Source organism: Saimiri boliviensis, chromosome X, assembly GCF_048565385.1.
Source record: "Saimiri boliviensis isolate mSaiBol1 chromosome X, mSaiBol1.pri, whole genome shotgun sequence".
NCBI classification, from domain to species: Eukaryota; Metazoa; Chordata; class Mammalia; order Primates; family Cebidae; genus Saimiri; species Saimiri boliviensis.
The window spans coordinates 48,438,350-48,460,323 of record NC_133470.1 but is presented as its reverse complement, the minus strand read 5'-3'; the positions used below and the strand labels follow the sequence as shown (position 1 = coordinate 48,460,323).

General features: G+C 50.6%; 2 protein-coding genes across 7 annotated transcripts in view; both read right to left on the bottom strand.

The window, feature by feature from the left end:
• Positions 1–3,797: 3,797 nt before the first annotated feature.
• On the bottom strand, positions 3,798–10,375 carry TSPYL2 (TSPY like 2). The gene is made up of 7 exons (XM_010331583.3): positions 8,948–10,375; positions 7,668–7,745; positions 7,425–7,536; positions 7,190–7,335; positions 6,967–7,061; positions 5,975–6,657; positions 3,798–4,559 (listed from the first exon to the last, which is right to left on the bottom strand). Exons 1-7 carry the CDS (start codon positions 9,761–9,763, stop codon positions 4,414–4,416), a joined length of 2,076 nt encoding a protein of 691 aa, XP_010329885.2. The 5' UTR covers positions 9,764–10,375; the 3' UTR covers positions 3,798–4,413.
• A 985-nt stretch (positions 10,376–11,360) lies between these two features.
• The window catches only part of GPR173 (G protein-coupled receptor 173), a 31,462-nt gene continuing 20,848 nt past the window's right edge, over positions 11,361–21,974 (bottom strand). For 4 of the 6 annotated variants that reach the window (XM_074392296.1, XM_074392297.1, XM_003943719.4 and 1 more), the window contains one exon: positions 11,361–15,595. In XM_074392296.1, the coding sequence (XP_074248397.1) occupies positions 14,377–15,498 (1,122 nt within the window). In that variant the 5' untranslated portion in view covers positions 15,499–15,595 and the 3' untranslated portion in view covers positions 11,361–14,376. Of the gene's footprint in view, positions 15,596–18,415; positions 20,279–21,974 lie in introns of those variants that run through there. The other 2 variants (XR_012515791.1, XR_012515792.1) reach the window with 2 other exon arrangements.

Sequence of the window (21,974 nt, the reverse complement as noted above, 5' to 3'; positions counted from 1 at the left end):
TAATCCCACTTACTTGGGAGGCTGAGGCAGGAGAATCACTTGAACCCAGGAGGCAGAGGTTGCAGTGAGCCAAGACCACCCCATTGCACTCCACCCCAGGTGACAAGAGCAAGACTCCATCGAAAGAAAGAAAGAAAAAGAAAGAAACAAAGAGCCAGGCGCGGTGGCTCAAGCCTGTAATCCCAGTACTTTGGGAGACTGAGGCGGGTGGATCACGAGGTCAAGAGATCGAGACCATCCTGGTCAACATGGTGAAACCCCAACTCTACTAAAAATACAAAAAATTAGCTGAGCGTGGTGGCACGTGCCCGTAATCCCAGATACTCAGGAGGCTGAGGCAGGAGAATTGCCTGAACCCAGGAAACGGAGGTTGTGGTGAGCCGAGATTGCGTCATTGCACTCCAGCCTGGGTAACAACAGCGAAACTCTGTCTCAAAAAAAAAAAAAAAAAGAAAGAAAGAAAGAAAAGAAAGAAAGGCAGGAAGGCAGGAAGGCAGGAAGGCAGGAAGGAAGGAAGAAAAGGTCCATAGGCTTCACTAGATCACCAAAGGGGTCCATGGCACAAAAAATATTAAGAATATTTGTCTTGAACCCTAGGCTCCAGGAGGACAAAGACTTGCCCTATCTTCTTTCCTTTCTATATCCCTTTCACCCAGTTCAGTACTTCAGGCACACAGTAGGTACTCATAAGTGTTTACTGAATGAATAATAGGATTCCTTCTCAAACATTCTGCACACCCCCAATTGGGGAGCCTGTGCTGGTCCTTTGGATCACCTAAGAATGGGGGACATTCTTGAATCTGGTTTTGTCCCTGCCAATCTGATTCTGCTCACAGAAGTGGATGGCAATTTAAAGGTCTGGTCCCGGGAAATCCCAGGAACCTCCCACCCAGGAGCAAGGCCCTCTGCTGCAAAGGACTGAGGGTAAGCTAGAAAGAATATGAAGAAGTAGTTTCAACATGGGAACAGGCCCTAGGGCACATCTGGCCCATGACTCTTTATCCTCCTGGTTTCTGTTTAAGGTCTTAGCCAATAGGTCTTGTCTTCTCTGGCCTTCAGCGAAGACAAAATCTTGGAGCTAGATGTGACCTTAAAGACCTAGAACAGTCCTCCCTTTCAGAGGTCCAGACTGAAGAGTGAGGGCACAGGGAACAAGATGTTACTCTGGGCAAAGAACATCCTGTCCTCCCATGCCTCAGCCAAGGACATGAGCACCCTGGCCAACAATATTAGACTCCTACGATTGACTCTTAAGAGCATCCCTGAAGAGGAAGACCAGAGGCCATCTCTAACAGGGTGGGTGAAGAAGAGTCTCAAATGCCAGGATGAAGGGCTGGGGATTTAATTGGGGAGACAGAGAGGAACCAGGGAAGAGCACAGTGAAAGCCAGACTTCAGAGACCCACTTCAAGGCTAGACTCTGTCTTGAGAATTTAGGCAGGTTGCTTCTCCTGGACTCATCCCCTAGCATGATAAGCCTCAGTTTACAGAGGGAAAACTGAGGCCCTCTAGAGAGGACAAGGAGAGTCATGTTGTGAGGTAGGGCCAACTGAGGCAAGAGTAACCAGGCTGGCTACTCTGGCTCTGATTGGCTAGGATCCTTTGGCAGGCTGACCTCTTCCTGGCCTACTCCAATGCCTTTGCCCCTGCTGCTTTCCCCTCCGCTCCTCTTCATCGCATGCTCATTGGGGTTGGCTCCAGATATTGCATGTAGATGTCTCTTTTCTCCACACAAGATGCTTTGACTTAGGATCCTGCACTTTCATCTCTGGCCTTGAGGTATTGCATTACTTTGCGCAAGACATTCCCCTTTCTGAGCCTCAGTCCTCCCTACCCACCTCTGACAGCGCATCGAAACCTCCATCTTGTCCCCAAAACATTTATTAGAATCATGGAGAGATATGTCCAGGATCTGGTATTCCAACCATCTCACAGAGGAGACCCAGAGAGGGAATGGGCCTTGCCAAAGGTCTCACACCAACCTGGCAGTCATCTTGACTCCTCTCCTTCCATATCTAAAGCCTGTCGAGTCCAACATCTTGAAAGCTCTCATGGAATAGACAAACTGCTCATGTGGAAGAATTCCAACTAATTTATACCCATACTTCCTTCTTAAGGAAATGGAGCATAACTCCTCATTCCCTAAGCATGGGCTGTGCTTAGCTTGCTTCCTTCCAAAGAGTACAGCTTGGAAAAAGGGAAAGAGGAGTAGCTTTACAGTGGAGAAACCTGATGGACACTGCCTCCTCCAGGTGATCAAAGTTAACATCAACAGTGATAAATCATATTGATAGTACATGCCCTTGATGTGATCTAGTGAAAATGGCATTTGACTTCTGTGGTCTTCCTTCGCCAAACCATATTCCCAGTTAGTCATGAAAGAAAACATCAGACTAATCGTGATTAAGGGACATTCTGCAAAATACCTGACCAGTACTCCTCAAATGACTCCAGGTCATCAAAAAAAAAAAAAAAAAAAAAAAGGAAAGCCTGAGAAAGTGTCATAGCCAAGAAGAGCTTAAGGAGACGAGATGACTAAATGTAGTATGCTATTCTGGATGGGATTTTGGAGCAGAAAAAGGACATTAAGTTAAAACTAAGGAAATCGGAATAAAGTATGGACCTTAGTTAATAATAATGTACTGATATTGCTTCATTAACTGTGACGAATGTATCACACTAATGTAAACTGTTAATAAGGAAAACTTGCTGTGGGGTATACGGAATTTCTCTGTTATCTTCACAATAATTCTGTAAATTTAAAACTGTTCTGAAATTAAGTTTATTTTAAAAACCTCCCATATCTGCCCCCATCTTATCAATCTCACCTGAGGTCTAGCGTCTATTTCCTTACTGTTCTCCTTCCTTCCAGTCCGTTCTCCTGGCAGCCAGCAGAGGGCCTTCTCTAAAACGCAAATCTAACCATATCTGAAGCCTTCCAGCAAAATAAAGGCGTTGGATGGAAAGTTCGGGAGGCATAGTATGAAAGACCGACTCGGAAGTCTCAATAAAAGTTATTGTGATCCAGAACAAATCTGGGAAATATTTCTGGCGCCCACTGAGATAAAATTTATGTACCTAAACTTAATATAACGCAGCCTTTCCAAGGTCTCCCGGATAAAGCTTTTCAGATGTCCAATTCCCTGCGTTTCCATCCCTTCGCACAGTTACGCAGTTAATTTCCCTTTGTTCTTCCTTTATCTCTACGGACACTCCTCTGCCTGAGCTATCTTTTCCTGTCTTCTCCCCCAAGCCCAGCTCCAGGGACTCTACCCGCTCCTAAAGACAAGAGAGCGCTCCTGCATAATTGGGTTGTGATATCCGGACCGAAGTCGTTTATTTTTATTAAACACGAATGAGGAAAATGGATTCCTTTGGCTCCGCACGGCCCTATCACTCTAGGCCCGAGGAAAGGTTTGACGCACTATAAATTAAAAGATGAATCACTGATAAATGATGTTCTACGGTGCAGGGTGTCTTCTATGCGCATGCGCCTGAGAGGAAGGCGTGGGAAGCCCTTTGCTACCTGGCTGGGTCCTTTGCGGGCGCCAGGAGAGGGAGGGGCTTCCTCAGCCTCGCCCTGCTATTGGCCAGGATGGTCCGCATTGGTCTGACGCAACGTCTCTGCGGCCTGGCGGAGCCCGACCCCCACCCGCCGGAGCCCGACCCCCACCCGCCGAACCCCCGCAACTACCACGTTGCAGGTTACTGCGTAGGCCAGGCGGCTCCGTGTGGGCCTGGGGGAAACTGACCGGTGGGGCCGGCGCCCCTGGCAAAACAAAAGACTCGATGCGACACTTTTGAATTTGCTCGGAATTTTATTAGGGTTAACAGGGTCCAGGGAGAGAAGCGGGCCTTCTGGGGGAGGGGGACAAGAATACCGCAAAGATTACCGCAAAGAATACCGCAATGGCGAAGCGGCCTTGCATAGACACCGAGGCGGGCTAGCGGCGCGGCGGGAAGAGAAAAGGGACGGAGAGAGAACTTGGGAGAGCAGGGTGGCAACAGTGCCTCCAAGGGCACTGCGCAGCTGTGACCAAGGCCACAGCGGCCCTCCCCGCTTCAGGGTCAGGGTGTCCACTCCACACAGCACAGGGATTGGGGCTGAGGCCAACACTGACTGGGAGAAGAGGGGCAGAGGGGCCCTGACCAAGGCATCACGATAAATACAGTTAGCAGCACACAGAAGCCTGCAGGGGTGGAGGGCCAAAAGAAGGGGGCTAGCCCCCTTTTCCTCCCCCCAAAATAAGAACTCTGCAATGACTAAACCATAAAAATAAACTTTAAACCCGTGTACGAAGTCGGTCACCCCCCAGAAGTGCAATGTGGGGCCGCGTGGCCCTAGCTGAGGGGGAGGGCAAATGGGGTAAGGGGTGGGGGATACAGAGAGGTGATCCCTGAAAGGGCAAAACCTTTACCCGGTTTTCCCCCTTTTCCCAGGGTTGGCCCAACCGTTTGGGACCTGAACCACCTCCTCCACATCAGAGTCGTCTGAATCTTCCCCTTCTTCCCAGACAGCTTCAATTCCTTCCTCCTCATAGATGTCATCTTGCTGGATGCCTGCATAGGGGAAAAGCAACGAAGGGGAAATGGAGTTAGGCAGTTAGATGAACAGGTAGGTGTCCCTCTAAAAGGGAACAGAGTCCATAGCCTGGGACAATTTGCCAAGCGCCTCTGCTTGAACAGCCAAGAGTGTGTGCCGGTGTACTCAAGCAAGCCCATATGAGGGAGTTGGAGGGAGGGAGGCAGGCAGGCAGTGTGGGCTTCCTGCCTCTGTCCAGTCAAAACTTATCTCTGATATTAGATATGTCTTCTTGAGCTCTGACCTCAGCTGAATAAACCTATTCATCTCTAGGCATCTTCCTTGCTCCTCTCCCCAAGTTTGATCCAAACAGGCCCCAGTCTATCTTCAACCCAATTCCCCACCCCCACTCCTACCCTCAGGGCTGGGCAGGCAGCTCTGCCTCCCCTTCTCTGAGAGAAGAGATGCCATCAAGTGGCAAGGGAAAAGGACTGAGAATCCCTGTTTCCCGGTCTTACCTGAACATGTCTAGATTGAAGCTCCACATTCATTCAATACCTCTTCCCATGGCACCCTGGCCCCAGTGGAAGTTTCCCAGGGACCCCATGGCGAAAAAACCCCTAAGAGCGGTTGATTTTCCTGCCCCTTCTACCTGCCATTGAATACTTCTCAGAGCTTTAGTAATTCCAAAGTTATTCTCAGAGCTCTTAGGTGCTAATGTGACTGTACAAGAGGGTATTATTATATGCAGTACTTGCCCAACATATACAACCATGTAAACCTTTTGTGAGAAGCAGCTGTTAGATCTGGTGAAGGATCCTCAGGACCTAATTTTGGAAACCCTGACCGACATACCATGCATTTTCACCCTTCCAGGTCCTTGTTCAGATTATCTACTCCATGGAGAATGCTCCATAATGATCCTCAGTGTGAATGCAGCCTCCAATTCAAATGTCACCTTCTTCCTCTAGCTCTCCCCTGCCCGCCTCCCCCTGACTCTTGAGGTAGAACTCGCTGCACCCTTCTCTGGGCTCAGAGAGCACACTGTTCACTTCACGCTCTGCTCCCAGCACAAGCCTGGGAATTTGCCAAAGGCCAAGGCTGGGTACAGAGTGTGCTGAAATGCAATGTTTTGCCACTCCCCCACCTCGATGTGAAATGTCCTTTTAGTTTTCCACCCACTGTTTCCTATCTCTGTGTACTCTCCATCTTTTGTTCTGTTACAACCGTCTACCCATCACCTAGAAATAAAATGATTTTTTGGGGGTTGTTACATTTTTTAAGTTAAATGTTCTCTGGGCTTCCTTTGTTTAAAAAGTTGCTCAGAATGCTTTTTGTTTCCTCCATAAACGCAGATTGTATTCATGCCTTGACACTGTCCTTGGCCAGGCTTGCTCTGAAAGAAAAGAGGGAAGACAAGCGGGGGTGGGGGGGTGAGGGTGGGTTAGCTCACCTTCCTCAATGCCGTCCTCTTCCTCCGCTGATTCGTCTGAGATGATCTCTATCACATCTGCGTAGCCATCCTGCTCCCTGTCAAGGTCTTCAATAACCTTCTGATAGTACTCAAAGTCTCTGTCGTCATCGTCGCTGCCTTCATTGTCACCTTCATTGCCATCATCATCACTGCCCTCATTGTCTCCTTCGTTGCCATCATTATCTTCATCATCACTGTCCTCATCTGCTTCATTGTCACTGTCGCTGCTGTCCTGGTTGTTGCCATGGCGGCCCCAGATGCTACCTTTGAAGAAGTTGTTGCCATAAGTGTTCTTGTTGTCGTCAGCATTCTCTTTGTTGTCATAGGTGTTCTTGTTATTGTCTTCAGGGTTCTCATTGTTGTCATCGGCACTCTCATTGTTGTCAGTGGTTTCGTTGTCATCAGCACTCTCATTGTTATCGGTGGTCTCGTTGTTGGGGGCCTCATTATGGTCTGGGCTCTCGCTGTCGAAGATGTTCTCATTGATGTCAGTTATCTCGTTGTCAGTGGTCTCAAAGTAGTCGGTGGTCTCCATGAAGTCAGAGATTTTGATGTCATGAATTGTCTCATCAATGTCTGAGATGTCGCTGAAAATGTCTTCCACTGCATAATAGTCGGGGGCGTCTTCCATGATCACCACCTCACATCTGTCCTTGGTTCTACTGTAGGGAAAGCTGGGGCTGAGTATGGGGTTGGTGGGAAGGGGTGTACTCATAGCACTCAAAGGTGGAAAGTAACTGGAGAAGCAGTAGGCTTTAAGGGATCCCAGGGATGGGGCTTGGGTGGATAAAGTCCCATTTCTGCCCCTGACTGTGTAACCTCAGGCCATTTCTGGGCATGATTCCCCACTTCTAAAACAATATTCCACTGGGACTATCTCGAAGGTCCCTTTTGGCTCTATAAATCCTGTGTTACACTAGTCTTTGCCCCATCCCCAACAAACCCCTTCTCAGCCACCAAACCCCCATTACCGTTTCTTCATTTCTTGCCTCTTTCTCTTTGTCCTGGAGCCCCTTTCTCTCAGGTAGTAGCGTAGAGGGTTAACCCACAGATCATTCTTGATAATCTGTTGAAAAGAGGAGAGAAGGGATAAGAGCACCATGAGTACAAGCCCCAGATCCTACTCTTAATTCCCCACACACCCAGCAACAAGCCTAGTAAGGCCTTCTCTGGTGATGCCAGGAAGGGGCCCACCTCAGCAATCCTGTCAGCCTCTGGGAGGCTGTGGTTTGAGAACCAGCTGAAGAAGCTGTGGCTCGCATCCTGGTTCCCATGACGGCGGGCCTGGGGTTCCTGGCCACGGTGCCAGCGAATTGGGGTTGAGTGAGACACCAGTCGGCCTAGGGAGAGAGGAGACTATAGAGATGGGACAGAACAAGGACAGATTGGGTGGGAGGGAACATGGATTTACGCTGGGGCTGCTTCTTACCTGAGCGGTTGCGCTGGAACTCCTTGACAATCACCATGTTTGTGAAGTAGGGGTTTGTCTGGAAGTACAGCTTCATTTTGTAGCCCATGGAGATATGTCTGAGATCCTGTACCTGCTCCAGGTGGGGGTGATGGTGGAATCTGTCTCCCCCCACACACCATGGCCCTTCCCACCCACCTCCCCTCACCTCCAAGAACCAGATTCGTTGCCCGATCCTACTAAAAAATATCTCTCTGGCCTGACCTGCAGATTGGTCAAGTAGCGGAAAATGTCTTCATCACGTCGGTTGATCAAAATTGAAATTCTGGGGTGGTTGAGGAACTGATGAGTGGAGCAGTTTAGGTCAAGGATTGACTATCCAGTGAAAGGGGGGGGGAGGAAAGGCCAGGGAGGGCACAGTAAGAGAGGCTGGAGCAGGATTCCTTTTATGTTCATGTGGTTTGTATGAAACAGGTGAGTCATGGGACATAACCCATACTTATTCCCATGATAAACCTCTGTTAGGTGGCCCTGCAGGATGCTGAGTCTGTGTCCATGTGGTATATGTCACTGGGTGCTGAAGGCCCATGTCCAAGTGATGCTGTATCTGATTGCTGAGGGCCTGTGGTCACATGGTGTTTTATGTATGGGTGATGAAGGTCCATGTCCACACGTGTGAATGGCTTGTGGTCAAGTGATGCCCTTTGTCTACATGCTGAGGACCTGTGGTCATATGATACTGTGTCTAGGAGCTAAAATCCTATGTCTAGATAATATCGTATGCCTGGGTGCTAAGGGCCTCTATGTGCTGTTTTGTATGAGGGTGCTAAGGGTCTGTATCCACATAATTCTACTAAGATGTTAAACTCATGGTCCTAACATGTTGTGTGTGTGTGTATATATATATATATATATATGTATCCCCCATCTACTCTTCCCTATCCTTCATTTAACTCCTTTTTGTCATACCTAGACACTCCCTCTCCCGACCCTTCAGGGGCTCCAGCCCCTCTCTAGCCCCTTTCCCTCCAATGAAACGCACTCCAGCCAAGATTGGGGTCTCAGTATCCTAAGCAAAGAGCTAGGTTTAGAGAGCCTTGTATGGCTCAGGCACCCTTTCTAGGCAGTTACTCTGCTGTGTGCCTTTCCCCTCCCCCTCTTCAAGGTCTCTGAGTCAGTTCATCTTCTACGTGATCCTCCCCTCCTCCTTTCACCATCTCTGGTCCAATTTTTCTGCTACATGTCCGTTTACTACCCCCCTCTTTTATCATCTGTGATCCTTTTTTTAATGCTATGTTCCTCCTCTTCCCCCTTTCCTATCTGTGTTCCAGTTTTTATGCCCGCCCCTTCGTCATCTCCAGTGCAGCTCCTCTGCTGTTTTGCCCTCCTTCCATCCCTCTTCCACCCAGTCTAGTCTGTCTTCCGACAGGGGGCTCACGCCCATCTCTAGCTCTCCTCCACCCACTTTACCTTTTCTGTCCCTCCCCCACCTTCCCCTTCCCTGCCATGGTTATCTGGCCCTTGAGTATAGAAGAGAAGGATACTGCTTTGACCCAGAAGCCAGGGATGTGCTGGATGATGAGGTCTCTGCGCTCCAGGAAGGGTCTTCGCATCTGGATGAACTTGCGCTTGAGACGCAGGAAGGCCTTGCCTGCCTTGATGTTCACCGCCTCCAGGTCCAGCTGAACATCCTCCAGTGCCTGCAGGATGCTCTCCATCCTCTCAGCATCTCTCTCTATGCCTTCTCTCTTCACCTTCCTCTGCTTCCTCCTCCTCCTCCGCCGCCGCCGCCTCCTGCTGCTCCTCTTACTCTCCTGCTCATCCTCATCGTCATCTTCCACTATGATGATCGCTTCTTCCTTGCTCTTTGGGTCAATTAATCTCTGGGCCCCCCACCCCACTGCGCTACAGGTTTCTAGGGCCCCCTCTTCACCAAAACTGCTGGACTCCACAACCTGAAAATCAATTTCCACGCTCCCCCCGGGGACCTCAGGACTGGGGAGCACTTCCAGGCTCTCTGTGGGCGGGGGCGCCTCCCCGTACCCTGACTCGATGGTAGAATCCCAGCCGGGACACTCGGCACCGAGCGCGTAGTATGCGCGGATCCCTCCCTCCTCGAGAATGACATAGGGAGGTGGCGGGGGCAGCGCGGGGCCCAGTCCCAACCCCCTCATATCGGCCAGCACCTGTGCTGCCTCCGTTTCCTCCTGGGGCCTCGGGCGCTGCTCGGGTGGAGGCAGGGGGAGTCGGAGGAGCGGCGGCGGCGGCGGCGGCGGCGGCGGGGGCTGGTCGCGCTCCGGAGGCTCGGAGCTGCTCAGGCGGCGGGTCTTGGCCGGAGGCCCCTCGTCTGGGCGGTCCATGGCGACCGCGCTCGTACAGCTCAGGGGACTAGCACTTGCCCCTTCGCTCTCAGCCGCGTCGCCGCAGCGAGTCGCACCGGGAAGCAGAGCTGCGAGGACTCACGCAGCCAGCTCCCCTCACCGTCTCGCTCTGGCGTTCCCTCCCACAGCGCCCGCTCTACTCCCTCCGCGCCAATCGCTGAAACCCCGCCCCCTCCTGACGCAAGGGTCCGCTCGGCCTTGTCATTGGCTGCCGGCCGCCGCGGCGGCGCTCGCGCACCCGCGACCCCTGCCCGGTTTCACGCAATCAGCTTGCCAACACCACACATCATCAGTTTCCAATTGGCTGCCCTCGGGCCCGCCAATCAAGGGGCTAATTCCCTCAGCGACGGGAGCGAAACTGCAGGGCGATTGGCTGCGACAAAGCTCGGGAAGAAGCCCCTGTCCCTCACCCTTTCAGCGTTTTATCCAATGGGAAAAGTACCAGTGGTTCTGAAGACGAAAAAAACCAGACGAAAAACAAACGCAGGCGCTGAGCAGGATGTGCTCACACGAAATTGGGAGAGCCTCGTTATCATTTCCCCCGCCCCCCTCCCCTCAGCAACTACGCACTTTTAAAAGCGGCCCCTTCCCCCATTTCCTTCAGCTCCTTCCCCAACTCCCCGCTTCTGCCCCTTCCCCCACCCCCGCTTCTCCCGTTTCCCATCCCTCCTTTCTGCCCCTTCCCCCATCCCCCGCTTCTGCCCCTTCCCCATTCCCCATTTCTGACCTGCATCCCCCCACTTCTGCCCCTTCCCTCACCCCCACCCCCCGCTTCTGCCCCTTCCTCCATCCCCCCCACTTCCCTTTCCCTCACCCCAGGACCCCCGCTTCTGTCCCTTCCACATACCCTGACTTCTGCCCCTTCCCTCACCCCCCCGCCCCACCGCTTCTGCCTCTTCCCCCGCCCCCCCTTCTGCCTCTTCCCCCACCTCCCCCCCGCCCCACCGCTTCTGCCTCTTTCCCCACCCCGCCGCCCTCCCCCCGCCCCACCGCTTCTGCCTGTTCCCCCAACCCCCGCGTCTGCCCTTTGGGTGAACTCTGCTGTCGCTCCTCGGGGCTCGGGCTGCCCTACCGCCCGCGCCTGCAATTTAGGCACCCAGGGTGTTTGGTTTGGGGGCCAGGTTTTGACGTGGCGTTTTCCATCTCTGCAGAATGGCTCTAGAAATAATAATCACACACACAAAAAAGTAACTTCCTCTGCGTCATAAAAGTGATTGTGATTCAGCTCATCTGCTAGAATTTTCTAGCACTTTCTATCTCTTCATTTCTGCCCCTTTCCATCCTTTCCTCTCCCTTTCCCCAGTGTATGCGGTATTTTCAGATTTTTCTTTTTAAACCAGAGGTAGATGGTCTTTAGTGAGGCATGGTGGTGGAGGGCTAGCTTTGATGCTGGGATTCACATTATGAGTGTGCCCCTCATTTTGTAACCTTAACCGAATCACTGCCCCTCTCTGAGCTTCAGTTTTCTCTCCCTTAAATTAAGCATCCCTAAAGAAAGGTGTAGGTAACTTCCCATTGTAGCCTTGTCGCGGAGCAGAGAAAAGGAGGAGACCTAGGGATCCATCATCAGGGGAATGGGTAAGAAAAATGTGATATATGTTTAAGATGGACCACTAGAATGAATTAGATCTATATACGGCAACATGGCTGGATCTCTCAAAGACAGATGTTGAGTGAAAAAAGAAACAGAACAAGATTTATAGTACAATACTGTTTATGTAAATTAAAACACACAGCAATACCATATATTTTTCACAGATACACATATATGTAAATAAACACATGAACGGTGGATTGGAAGGACATATGTTAAATACACGAGAGTGGGTGCCTATGTAGGGGGCGGGGAGGATGGGATCAGGAATGGGTGATGAAGGGGACAAAACTGAAAGAAACAAAGAATAAAAGGGTCTCACATGGACTAATGATGACACAGTGTGCCAAGAACTGAGGAGTATGGTCAACTCAATTCTGTGCACCTGAGAGATTAAATAGGTAGTAAATTAACTGAGTGTCTAGGGAGCAGGCTGGCTGGGTAGATTTCCGGGCATGGTTTTTTCCCCCGTGACATCCGTACCTGTAAATTTGGTCAAAGATGACCAAAGTCCTAGCTGCATAAGTGGCCCCTAGGAAGGGCTCCCACCCCAGACGGAGCAGTCCCTCCAGAAGCCATTACTTGGTTGGGGGCATTTCCTAACTGCATCAGTTTCCCTCACATTTCATCTCCAATTTCCAGTCCCCATTCTCCATGGTGATCCAATTTTAGGAACACCTTGTTTGAGTTTGGAAAGGAGACTGAAACAGAGCTGAGATGGGGCTACAGGCTTGTGAGGAGATGAGGTTCTCAAGTACCCTGGCCCCAGCCCTCCCGTGCTCAGAGCCTGGGCCAATGGAGGCCCAACTTGTGAGATGGGAGTCGACCCTCTTACTACCTACCTATGTATGGTTTTTAAGATCCATCTCTTGACCACTCTACTTCCTACCACGGGCACATACTCTAGTTTGTCTCCTCAACTGTGTGTGATGTGTTTTGTTTGTGTGTGTGCATGCACATGCTGTATATGTCCCCACATACAGGCATTTGCCTACATGTGTGTACCAGGCAAGTTTTCCTCAGGAGTGCCTCCCCACACAAAGTCACACAAACATACAGTGTCACTCAATCATGTCTCTCCACCTGTGGTCACACAGGACGCATGCACACAGACAGAAAACACACACACACACACACACACACACACACACACACACACAGAAAGAGAAAACATCCAATATAGCATTGTTCATTTCAGTTTTTCCATTTACAAAATCCAATGGTGAATCCAGGCAGTTAGAAAAAAGAAATGGAGGAAAACCCTCCTGAATGTACCCTATTTACCCCCCACCCCCTTGGTCTTCCCACCCCACCCCCTTGGAAAGGCACCCCCATCACTATCGCTGAGAGAACAGGCTCCCCCACTCCTGGCCTCTCAGCCACTCTGGCCTGCCTTTCCAGGGTCACTCTGCTGCCAGGCTCATTAATGTCTCTCCTGCCTAGAGTGCCCTCCACATTCTGTATGGACCAGGCTTCCCCAGTTCTGGGACTCTCTTGGGGTAGGGAGGGAGTTTAGGACAGGGACTTCTATAAAGAAGGGAAAGAGGGGTGGATAAATACAGATTCCGGCCCCACGGAAAGTGAGAGGGGGGCAGAGAGCCTGGGTAAGACCAGGTCAAAGAGTGCCAGCTTGGCTCACCAATCCACAGAACAGGCCTCGAAGTAAGCCCAAAATGGACTCCACCCCAGGGAGGGAGGCTTGGATCTCCCGCCCGGAGAATCTGGCTGCAGTCTGCTCCACTTTGGGTGTAGGTAAGGGTGGCGGAAGGAAGGGGAAGGAGGGTTGTTGGGAAGAAGTATGTTTGGGGCTCAGGGCCCAGTAGGCCAAGGGTTACTAAGGAGGGGCTTGAGGCCCCTGAGGCTTGAGGGGGATAAAAAGAGGTCAGATAGGAATGGACTCAAGTCCACAGTGCCTTGGAGTTCGTATCACTATTGGTCACCAAGGCCCCAAACAAATTTTCATCTTCAGAAGAGTAGGGTAAGCCCAAGAGACAATTCTGGGGTTGAATTCGGCTCTGAGCCGTCTCTGTGGTCCAGCTACTCTGGGGAATTCAGCTCCTTCCCTACACTTCCCTGGGGGGGCTGCTCCTGCCTGTGTGGCACCCACGTCAGTCCTAGTGGGGCTGGAGTGGATTTCCATCCTCAGGAAGAAGAGTTGGGGGCTGGGGATCCTGAAGGCAGCGTGAGAGAATGTGACCAGCATGAGAGAATGTGACCAAGTGTGACCATTCTCTTCAGCTCAAAGAGTTCAGCTCACATCCTACTCTTCACCTAACCTGGGGCCATCCTTGGGTCCCTTCTCCCTACTCCCCTGGCTTCTCCAACAGATGCACAAGAACCATTTGGGACGTCTGGACATGGTGGGGAGGGGGAGAAAACTGGGCCGGTGGCCAGGGTTGGCCTAAAACAACATTGCACACGACATAGCAATTAAACATCCCTGCTCCCTGGGAAGCCAGCACCCGCTTTGGTCCATCTTGTCAGCAGCCTTGGACCACTTTCTCCCTAAACATCTAGGCCTTGCTAAAGGACTTGGAAGGGAGGGTGCATGGGAGCAGAGGGGGCAATAAGAGCTCTGGAAGTCTATTTTACAGGACAAATTTCCCCCTTCTGGACAGTGTCAGAAGGAGAGACATTAAAGTAAGAAAGCCTGTCTCCTCAACTGCTAGTAGAAAAACCTGCATTCTCAGTTTTCCTTTCTTTTTCTGAATTGTCACTTCTGAGAGAGAGAGAGAGAGAGAATGAGATTGTAGAAGTGGAGAAGGAGTCAGTGGAGACAGGCCCCACAAAACTAAATATGCCTCTTTCCCAGTCCCTCACCCAGTCCTCCATCCTTGGGAGGTGTTGGCAAAGGTGCCCAGATTCTACAGGTGGTGTCAGGGGCTGGGGCTGGAGCTCAGAAAGGAGGGCTCCCATGTGGGCCCCTACCCCTCCTTGCTGTTGGGCCCCATCATGGTGGCCATGACCTTCTCTCTGCCTGTCTGCCTACCAGCCTGCTTCACATGACACAGTAGGGTTCTCTGGGAGCTGGGGCACCTCCTGTGCTCCAGCAGGGGGCATGAGTCCTCAGGCACTTCTTGAGGTCCTTGTTGAGCAGGAAGCAGACAATCGGGTTGACGGCAGCTTGGGCGAAGCTCATCCAAACAGCAGTGGCCAGGTAGCGGTGGGGCACGGCACAGGCTTTCACAAACACTCGCCAGTAGCAGGCCACGATGTAAGGTGACCAGAGGAGCAGAAAGAGCAGTGTGATCGCGTAGAACATGCGGCCCAGCTGCTTTTCACCCTTGACCTCGTCCATGCCCAGCAGCCGCCGGCTGGCTGCATGCCCATTCTGCCGGATACCCAGCAGGGTTGGTGGCATGGGCCCACGGCCAAAGCCAGCGATCCAGTTGGCAGCAGCCTGGCCGGTGGCCCCGGGACCATGGAATGTCCAGTTCTGGCTAATGGCTGGCACCATCTGCACTGGCTTCATCTTGCGGTGACGATACTCGAAGAGGAGCAGCTTGCCATAGACAGCATGTGTAGCTGCCATGAGCACAGCCAACATAAGCATGAAGCCCAGCGTGTCATTGGCCTTGAAGTAGCGATGCTCAAAGATGCACTGGTCCTCCTCCCGAATAAACTTGTAGGTGCCCACGTCGAAGACAGGTGGGAAGGCCATGGCCACAGACAGGGTCCAGGCCATGCAGATGACAGCTGCGCATGTCCAGAGTGTCATGCGCTTGGCGTAGAAGCGGTGGTGGGCGATGGCCATGTAGCGGGTGACGCTGATGCAGAACAGCATGAAGGCCGCATGGAAGCAAAAGAGCACAGCCATAAAGGCCACAATCTTGCAGCTGAGTGCACTGAAGGTCCACGAAGAGCCGTGGCGCACAGAAGCCAGCACAAAAGGGAAGCAGACGGCAGAGCGTATGCCATCGGCCAGGCACAGGTCCAGCAGAAAGTAGTAAGGAGCCTTGTGCAGGGCACGCTCCTTGAGCACCAGCAGGGACAAGATGGCGTTGCCCGCCAGGCTGACACACATAATCAGTCCTAGCAGTACCAGCTTCACGTAAGCCGATGCGGATGGCGGGGACAGAGCACCGCTCACCTCCTCAGGCTCTCCAGTGGTGTTGGCCATACTGAGGGCCAAGGCCTACTGCCAACCCTATGGGATCAGCCAGTCTAGTACTCGATGGGCCCGGGGGGGCTCCATGAGTTGTCCTGCTACACTGCACCTGCAAATGGGGATGAGGGGGGAGACACAGACACAGAGAGACAGAGAGATGAGTGCAGGAGAGAGACAGAGAGGGAGAAAAACACACAGGTGTGCAGAGACAAAGTGGCAGAGAGAGAGAACAAAGAGGTGACAAAAATAAATGGATAGAGATTGACACAGAAACGGAGGGGATGAGAAAGAGTGAGGAGAAAGAGAGGAGAGAGAGACAGACAAACAGACAGGAGAGAGACCGTGAGAAACAGATGGAAAAAAGAGGAAGAAACAGAAAGGGCAGGGTTAGTGTATCAACGAGCCCTCCCCACTTACGCCCTGGCTGGTGCCAGGCCCTGCCCCTGGACCACTCCTGCTCCTACCCACTCCTTGTTGGTGGGTGAGGATGCTGCATTTCTCTAGATGTCCTTGGTTACCTGTTTCCTCCAATGGTGGGTCTGTGGGGCGGGGATGTTGGTGCGGCTCTTCTCCCCCTTTCCAAAGCGCTAAGGTTGTGTTCAGACTTTTTCTACTGCCACCCATAGTCAAAAAATACATTTTACATCCCAACCCACTCCACATACATGCACGCACACACAAACAGCTCAACCAAAAGTTTCACAAAACAATACTGATCCTGTATGCAACGTACCCCATTTGTTTTTATTCTATTTCATGGGTTCTTAAAATGCTGGTACTACTCATTTAATTGATTTCTTTATTCCTGATCAGGAATGTGTTTAGTATGCTCGAGGAATGGCAGGAAGACGAGTGCGGCAGGACAGTGAGAGCAAGGGAGACAGTGGTGGGAGGTGAGGTCGCACAGGTGTCTTGGGGCCAGATTGTGTAGGGCTGTGGGCCACCATGAGGACTTTGATTTTTATTTTAGGTGAGGAGGCAAGTATATGTGAATATAAAGTGCATATTCATTCATATACTGAAAAAATATTTATCAAGCATCTACTATGTGCCAGGCACTTTTCTAGGTATGGGGGATACAGCTGTAAACTAGACAGATAAAGATCCCGGCCCTTGTGAAACCAACATTCTGGACAATAAAAAAGAGACACGGGTGAAGTACAGTATGTCAGACGATGACAAGTTCCTAAGAATAAACATAAAGGAGGGAAGGAAGATAGGAAGTGCTAGGGGTGGGGACGGTGCTGCGTTTTAGATGAGGTGGACAGGGGAGGCTTCACGAAGGCGGTGTCATCTGAGCAAAGACCTAAGGGAGGTGAGAGAGTGAGTCATGTGGATATCTGGGGGAAGAGAAGTCCAGGCAGGGGGAACAGCCAGAGCAAAGGCCCCGACGAGGTGGGACTCTACATGGCATGTTTGAGGAAGAGCAAGCAGGCCACCGTGGGTGGAACACAGTGAGTCAGGGGAGCATGGTGGGAGGTGAGGTCAGAAAGGTGGTGAGGCCAGATCAAGGAGGCTATGGTGAGGGCTTTTTCCTCTGAATGAGATGGGAATCATGGGAAGATTCTGAGCAGCGGCTAGATGTGGTATGAAGTAGGATGGAACAGAATCCCACCTGCCGTTGTGAAGAGCAGAGGTCATGTGGGGTGCAGGTAGAAGTAGGGAGACTACTCAGAGGCCCCTCTAGGGGACATTTTGGAAATTTGTATAGGAGCATTTTTGATGGCCACAATGCTGGGGTGTAGGGTGTCCTTCTGACATTTAGGAGTCAGGGGGAGGATGTTGGCTATCCAGTGATATGGGGGACAGTCCCATATAGCCAACATGTCCTGCATCCTCTAGAGCTTTGGACTTTTAGGTAAGTGAACCTAGAATCATTATCTGTCACCTGCAGCAATCCAGGTGACAGATAATGCCGCCCCATCCCTCTCTCCCTATTTTGCTTCCTATAATTTCTCTCTTCTAACACACTATATAATTTACTTTTAAATTTTGGTTTATTGCCTGCCTCATCCTATCAGAATGAAAATTCCACAAGGGCAGGAGTTACAGACTCACGGACTCTCCTCTGAAAGAACACTACATAGCACATCATGGTAGGCTCTCAGTGACAATCTATCAAATGAATTGATTGAGGGATCAAATGGGCTGGGGCTGTGGGTCAGAGAGGGCGCCCTGGAGACAACCAGGCAGGATTCCCTGCAAGAGCAGCCTGGGGAGTGTATCTGGCGGTGAGAGCAGCGAAGCAAAGCTGAAGGGAAAGAGGAAAGCCCCGGGAGTGTGGGGATGTGTGGAGGTAACAGTGTAGGTCCCAGAGGGAAGGCGGTGAGGCAACCGGGCAGAAACTGGGGAAACTCAGGATGATTGTTGGAGCTGGGGCTGGGCTGGGATTGTGGGGTGGAACTTGAGTGGATATCTTCCTACTCCTTCCCTCCCAGGAAAAATCTCCCCTCTGCACGGTTTTCCAGCTCAATCCAGCCTGGCCTGCCACAGCCACCTAGGACTCGGCTCTTTTTGCTTGTTTGTTTTTTTTAAAATAGAGTCTCGCTCTGTCGCCCAGGCTGAAGTGCAGTGGCACAGTCTCAGCTCACTGCAACCTCCGTCTTCTGGATTCAAGTGATTCTCATGCTTCAGCCTTCCAGCTAGCTGGGATTACAGGCACATGTGCCACCATGCCCGGCTGCTTTTTAGTAGAGATGAGGTTTTGTCATGTTGGCCAGGCTGGTCTCCAACTTGTAACCTCAAATGATTTGACTGCCTCGGCCTCCCAAATTGTTGGGATTACAGGCATGAGCCACTGCACCTGAGCCAGACTTTTTGATGGCACCCTGAAATCTCAGAACTGTGAGACAGCCTGCGGGTGACAGACAACTCTCTCTCTCTCTCTCTCTCTCTCTCTCTCTCTCTCTCTCTCTCTCTCTCCTTTACCTTGAGCGGAGGCAGGGGGAAAGGGATAGAGACAGAGAGACTGAATGTAAGAGAGAGGCAAGAGAGAGAGAGAAGGAGAGAGAGGTGTGTGTGACAGAGACGGAGACATAGGAGGGAGAAAGACAGAGAGACAACCCGAGAAAGGGGAGAGAGCCTTACACACAGAGAGGAAGAGAGAGAGAGAGAAAGTGAAGGAAGGGTGAAAATGAGAGTGAGAAAAAAGAGGCAGAGACACACACAGAAACCAGCACGCCAGAAATAGAGACAGAGAGAGCGCAAGAGAGAGAAAAGGAGAGCAGGGAGAGACAGAGGGAGGGGGCTAATGCCAGGAAAGAAAGAAAAATAGAGACGGGGTGAGCTGGGGCAGAGGTAAGAGAGGGGAGCTGGAGAGAGACAGAGACAGAAATAAAGATGGAGACAGAGAGGGAGACACGGAGAGCTACACTAAGACCGAGAAGGTGGAGAATGTGTAGCCCTGAGTCTCAGTGAAAACAGCTAAAGATAAAACAAAAATTCCCACATTCCCCCAAACAATAGCAGCAAAAAAACAAAACCCTCGTGGCTCGGGGAAAGCTCGAGAGATTTAACAAACAAGTGAGGAGTGGGTTCTCCTTGGCAGACTGGCAGCCTCAGCTAGGGCCCAGCTGAGACTCAGGACGCGTGTGAACACAGAACACACGCACACCTGCTCGAGCTCGGACACCTGCACACCCCCCTACCCCCACAAACGGTCTACTGCTGTGGACACCCGTGGATAGCAACCCGCTCTTGCATGAGGAACGCGTGCGCACGAATGTAACACACACACGTACGCACACACGCTTGCGCGCGCGCACACACACATAGGCACACACGCACACGGAGGCGGAGGTACATCTAGTACTCTGCCGCTTTCACACAGGTATACAGTGTACCTTCTCCAAGCGCCCGTGCTTCGTCCTCAACAAAGACGTTACTGCCCTCTAGGGGACATTTTGGAAACTTGTGTAGGAACATTTTTGACGGCCACAATGCTGGGGTTTACGGTGTCCTTCCGACATTTAGGGGCCAGGGGGAGGATGTTGGCCGTCCAGTGACATGGGGAACAGTCCCACGCAGCCAACATGTCCTGCATCCTCTAGGACTTTGGACTTTTAGGTAAGTGAACCTAGAATCTAACTATTTCACAGATAAAAACCATGTTTTTCCTCTTGATTTTTAACATACCCCGAATTATCCAGGAACATGGCTGTCATGTAAGTAAAGAGGAGGCTGTACTTTGGTTTGGGATGAGCTTTCCTCAGAGTTGTTGACCATTTCAGAAAATCTCACCCCTAAGGCCTGTGCCTGTCATTTTCCTGCACATCCTGCCTTTGATGGGTCCCCTTCTCCTAAATCCATATTACCCAGTATAAGACATTGGGAGCCTCTAATTACTTCCTTGAATCTCCTGGGGAGTATCATGCCCAAGCATTTACATATTGAAATACAAATTGTTTTCTTATAAATAATTTTCCTTTTATTTCTTATTTGTACTATAGTTAATACAAAATGGATATTGTATAAAACACTATATGGATTTTCTTTTTAAATTACATGTGCAGAGGGCTGGGCATGGTGGCTCATGCCAGTAATCCCAGCACTTTGGGAGGCCGAGGCAGGTGGACCACCTGAGGTCAGGAGTTCAAGACCAGCCTGGCCAACATGGTGAAAGGCTGTCTCTACTAAAAATACAAAATTAGCTGGGTGTGGTGGCACGCATCTGTAATCTCAGCTACTCGGGAGGCTGAGGCAGGAGAATCACTTGAACCTGGGATGCGGAGGTTGCAGTGAGCCGAGATCGAACCATTGCACTCCAGCCTGGGCAAAAAGAGTGAAACTCCATCTTAAAAAAAAAAACATATGCAGAGAGATTATATTATCTAAAAACTTCATTTCCAGACACTAAAAGGGTGTTACAAAATATCTGTTACACAAAAGAGGGCACTGGGTATGAGAGGGCTGATAATTGTTCACATACACAGACACACTCAGACACACTCATTCACACACACACACACACGCAATAGCCCACAAAACCACCTTTATAACTCCCCTAACACACACATAGATGAACGAGATCTCAAACACTGACAGAAAGGTACACACAAGCAAGCTTACATATACTTTCACTCACACAGACATATATATACTCATTGACCCAATATAGCTGATTATTCAAATCCTCTCACATATTCAGACAGAACACAGATATGCGTAAAGCTGTATATTGATATTTTTACATATATAAACACTGTCACAATATTAACACTCAGATTCAAAGTTACTTGCATATGCCAGCAGGCTGATATGCACTTGAACCCTACCACGCGTGTGTGTATACACACACACACACACACACACACACACACAAGTATAGTACATAGAATCCCCCTCAGAGACCTATGGATATATATGCACCGAGAAAAAAGCAGGCAAGTAAAAAACTGCTCACATATACACACACGCTCTAATACAAAGACAGATTCAAACTCTCTCACATAGATTAGGTGTGTTCACCAACACAAGTATGTATATCCTGGTATATGTACACACACACACACCCATGAACAGACTTATAACAGCTCCAACACACACACACACAGAAGCACACTCATACACTTTAGCAATATGCAAACAAACACAAAGATAAAAATTCCATATTGTACATATACAGACACACTCTTGCACACAAAGCCTAGCACACATGGGCAAACATATGCACACATATAAACTTGCTCACACACCAGCTGAGGTCGAGAAGTCCTCCTGCCTCAGCCTCCCAAAGTCTTGGGATTACAGGCATGAGCCACTGCACCCCGCCTGTTTTTCTTTTAATTTGTTCTTATTTTTCCACACTTAACTGATATACACATCCTGCAACAGGTATACCCCTAGAGCCAAACCTGTTCATATACAGAGACCAGCTAACTCTTGCACTTATAGGTGGACAAATGAGCAGAGCTGCCCAGCTGATAGGTGCCTGCCACAGCAGAGGGCTGGAGCAAGAATGGCTCCAGAGCAGCCATGTGCAAAGGGAAGTGGTAACTTTTCATCACTTCCCCTTGAAACATCCCAAACAGTATGATTATTACTTTGCTAGTTGTTTATCGTCAGTGGTTTTGGGGTTTGACCTGTACCTATATGGACGATATTTGTTTTTCTTTTCTGTTTTAAGAGACAAGGTTGGTCGGGCACCGTAGCTCATGCCTGTAATCCTAGCACTTTGGGAGGCCGAAGCAGATGGATTGCTTGAGGCCAGGAGTTCAAGACCAGCCTGGCCAACATGGTGAAACCCTGTCACTAATAAAAATACAAAAATTAGTTGGGTGTGGTGGTGGGTGCCTGTAATCCCAGCTGCTCTGGAGGCTGAGGCAGGAGAATTGCTTGAACCTGGGGCGTGGAGATTGCAGTGAGCTGAGATCATGCCACTGCACTCCAGCCTGGGCAACAGAGTGAGACTGTGTCTCAAAAAACAAAACAAAACAACAAAGACAAGTTCTCACCCAGTCACCCAGGCTGGAGTGCAGTGGTGTAATCAC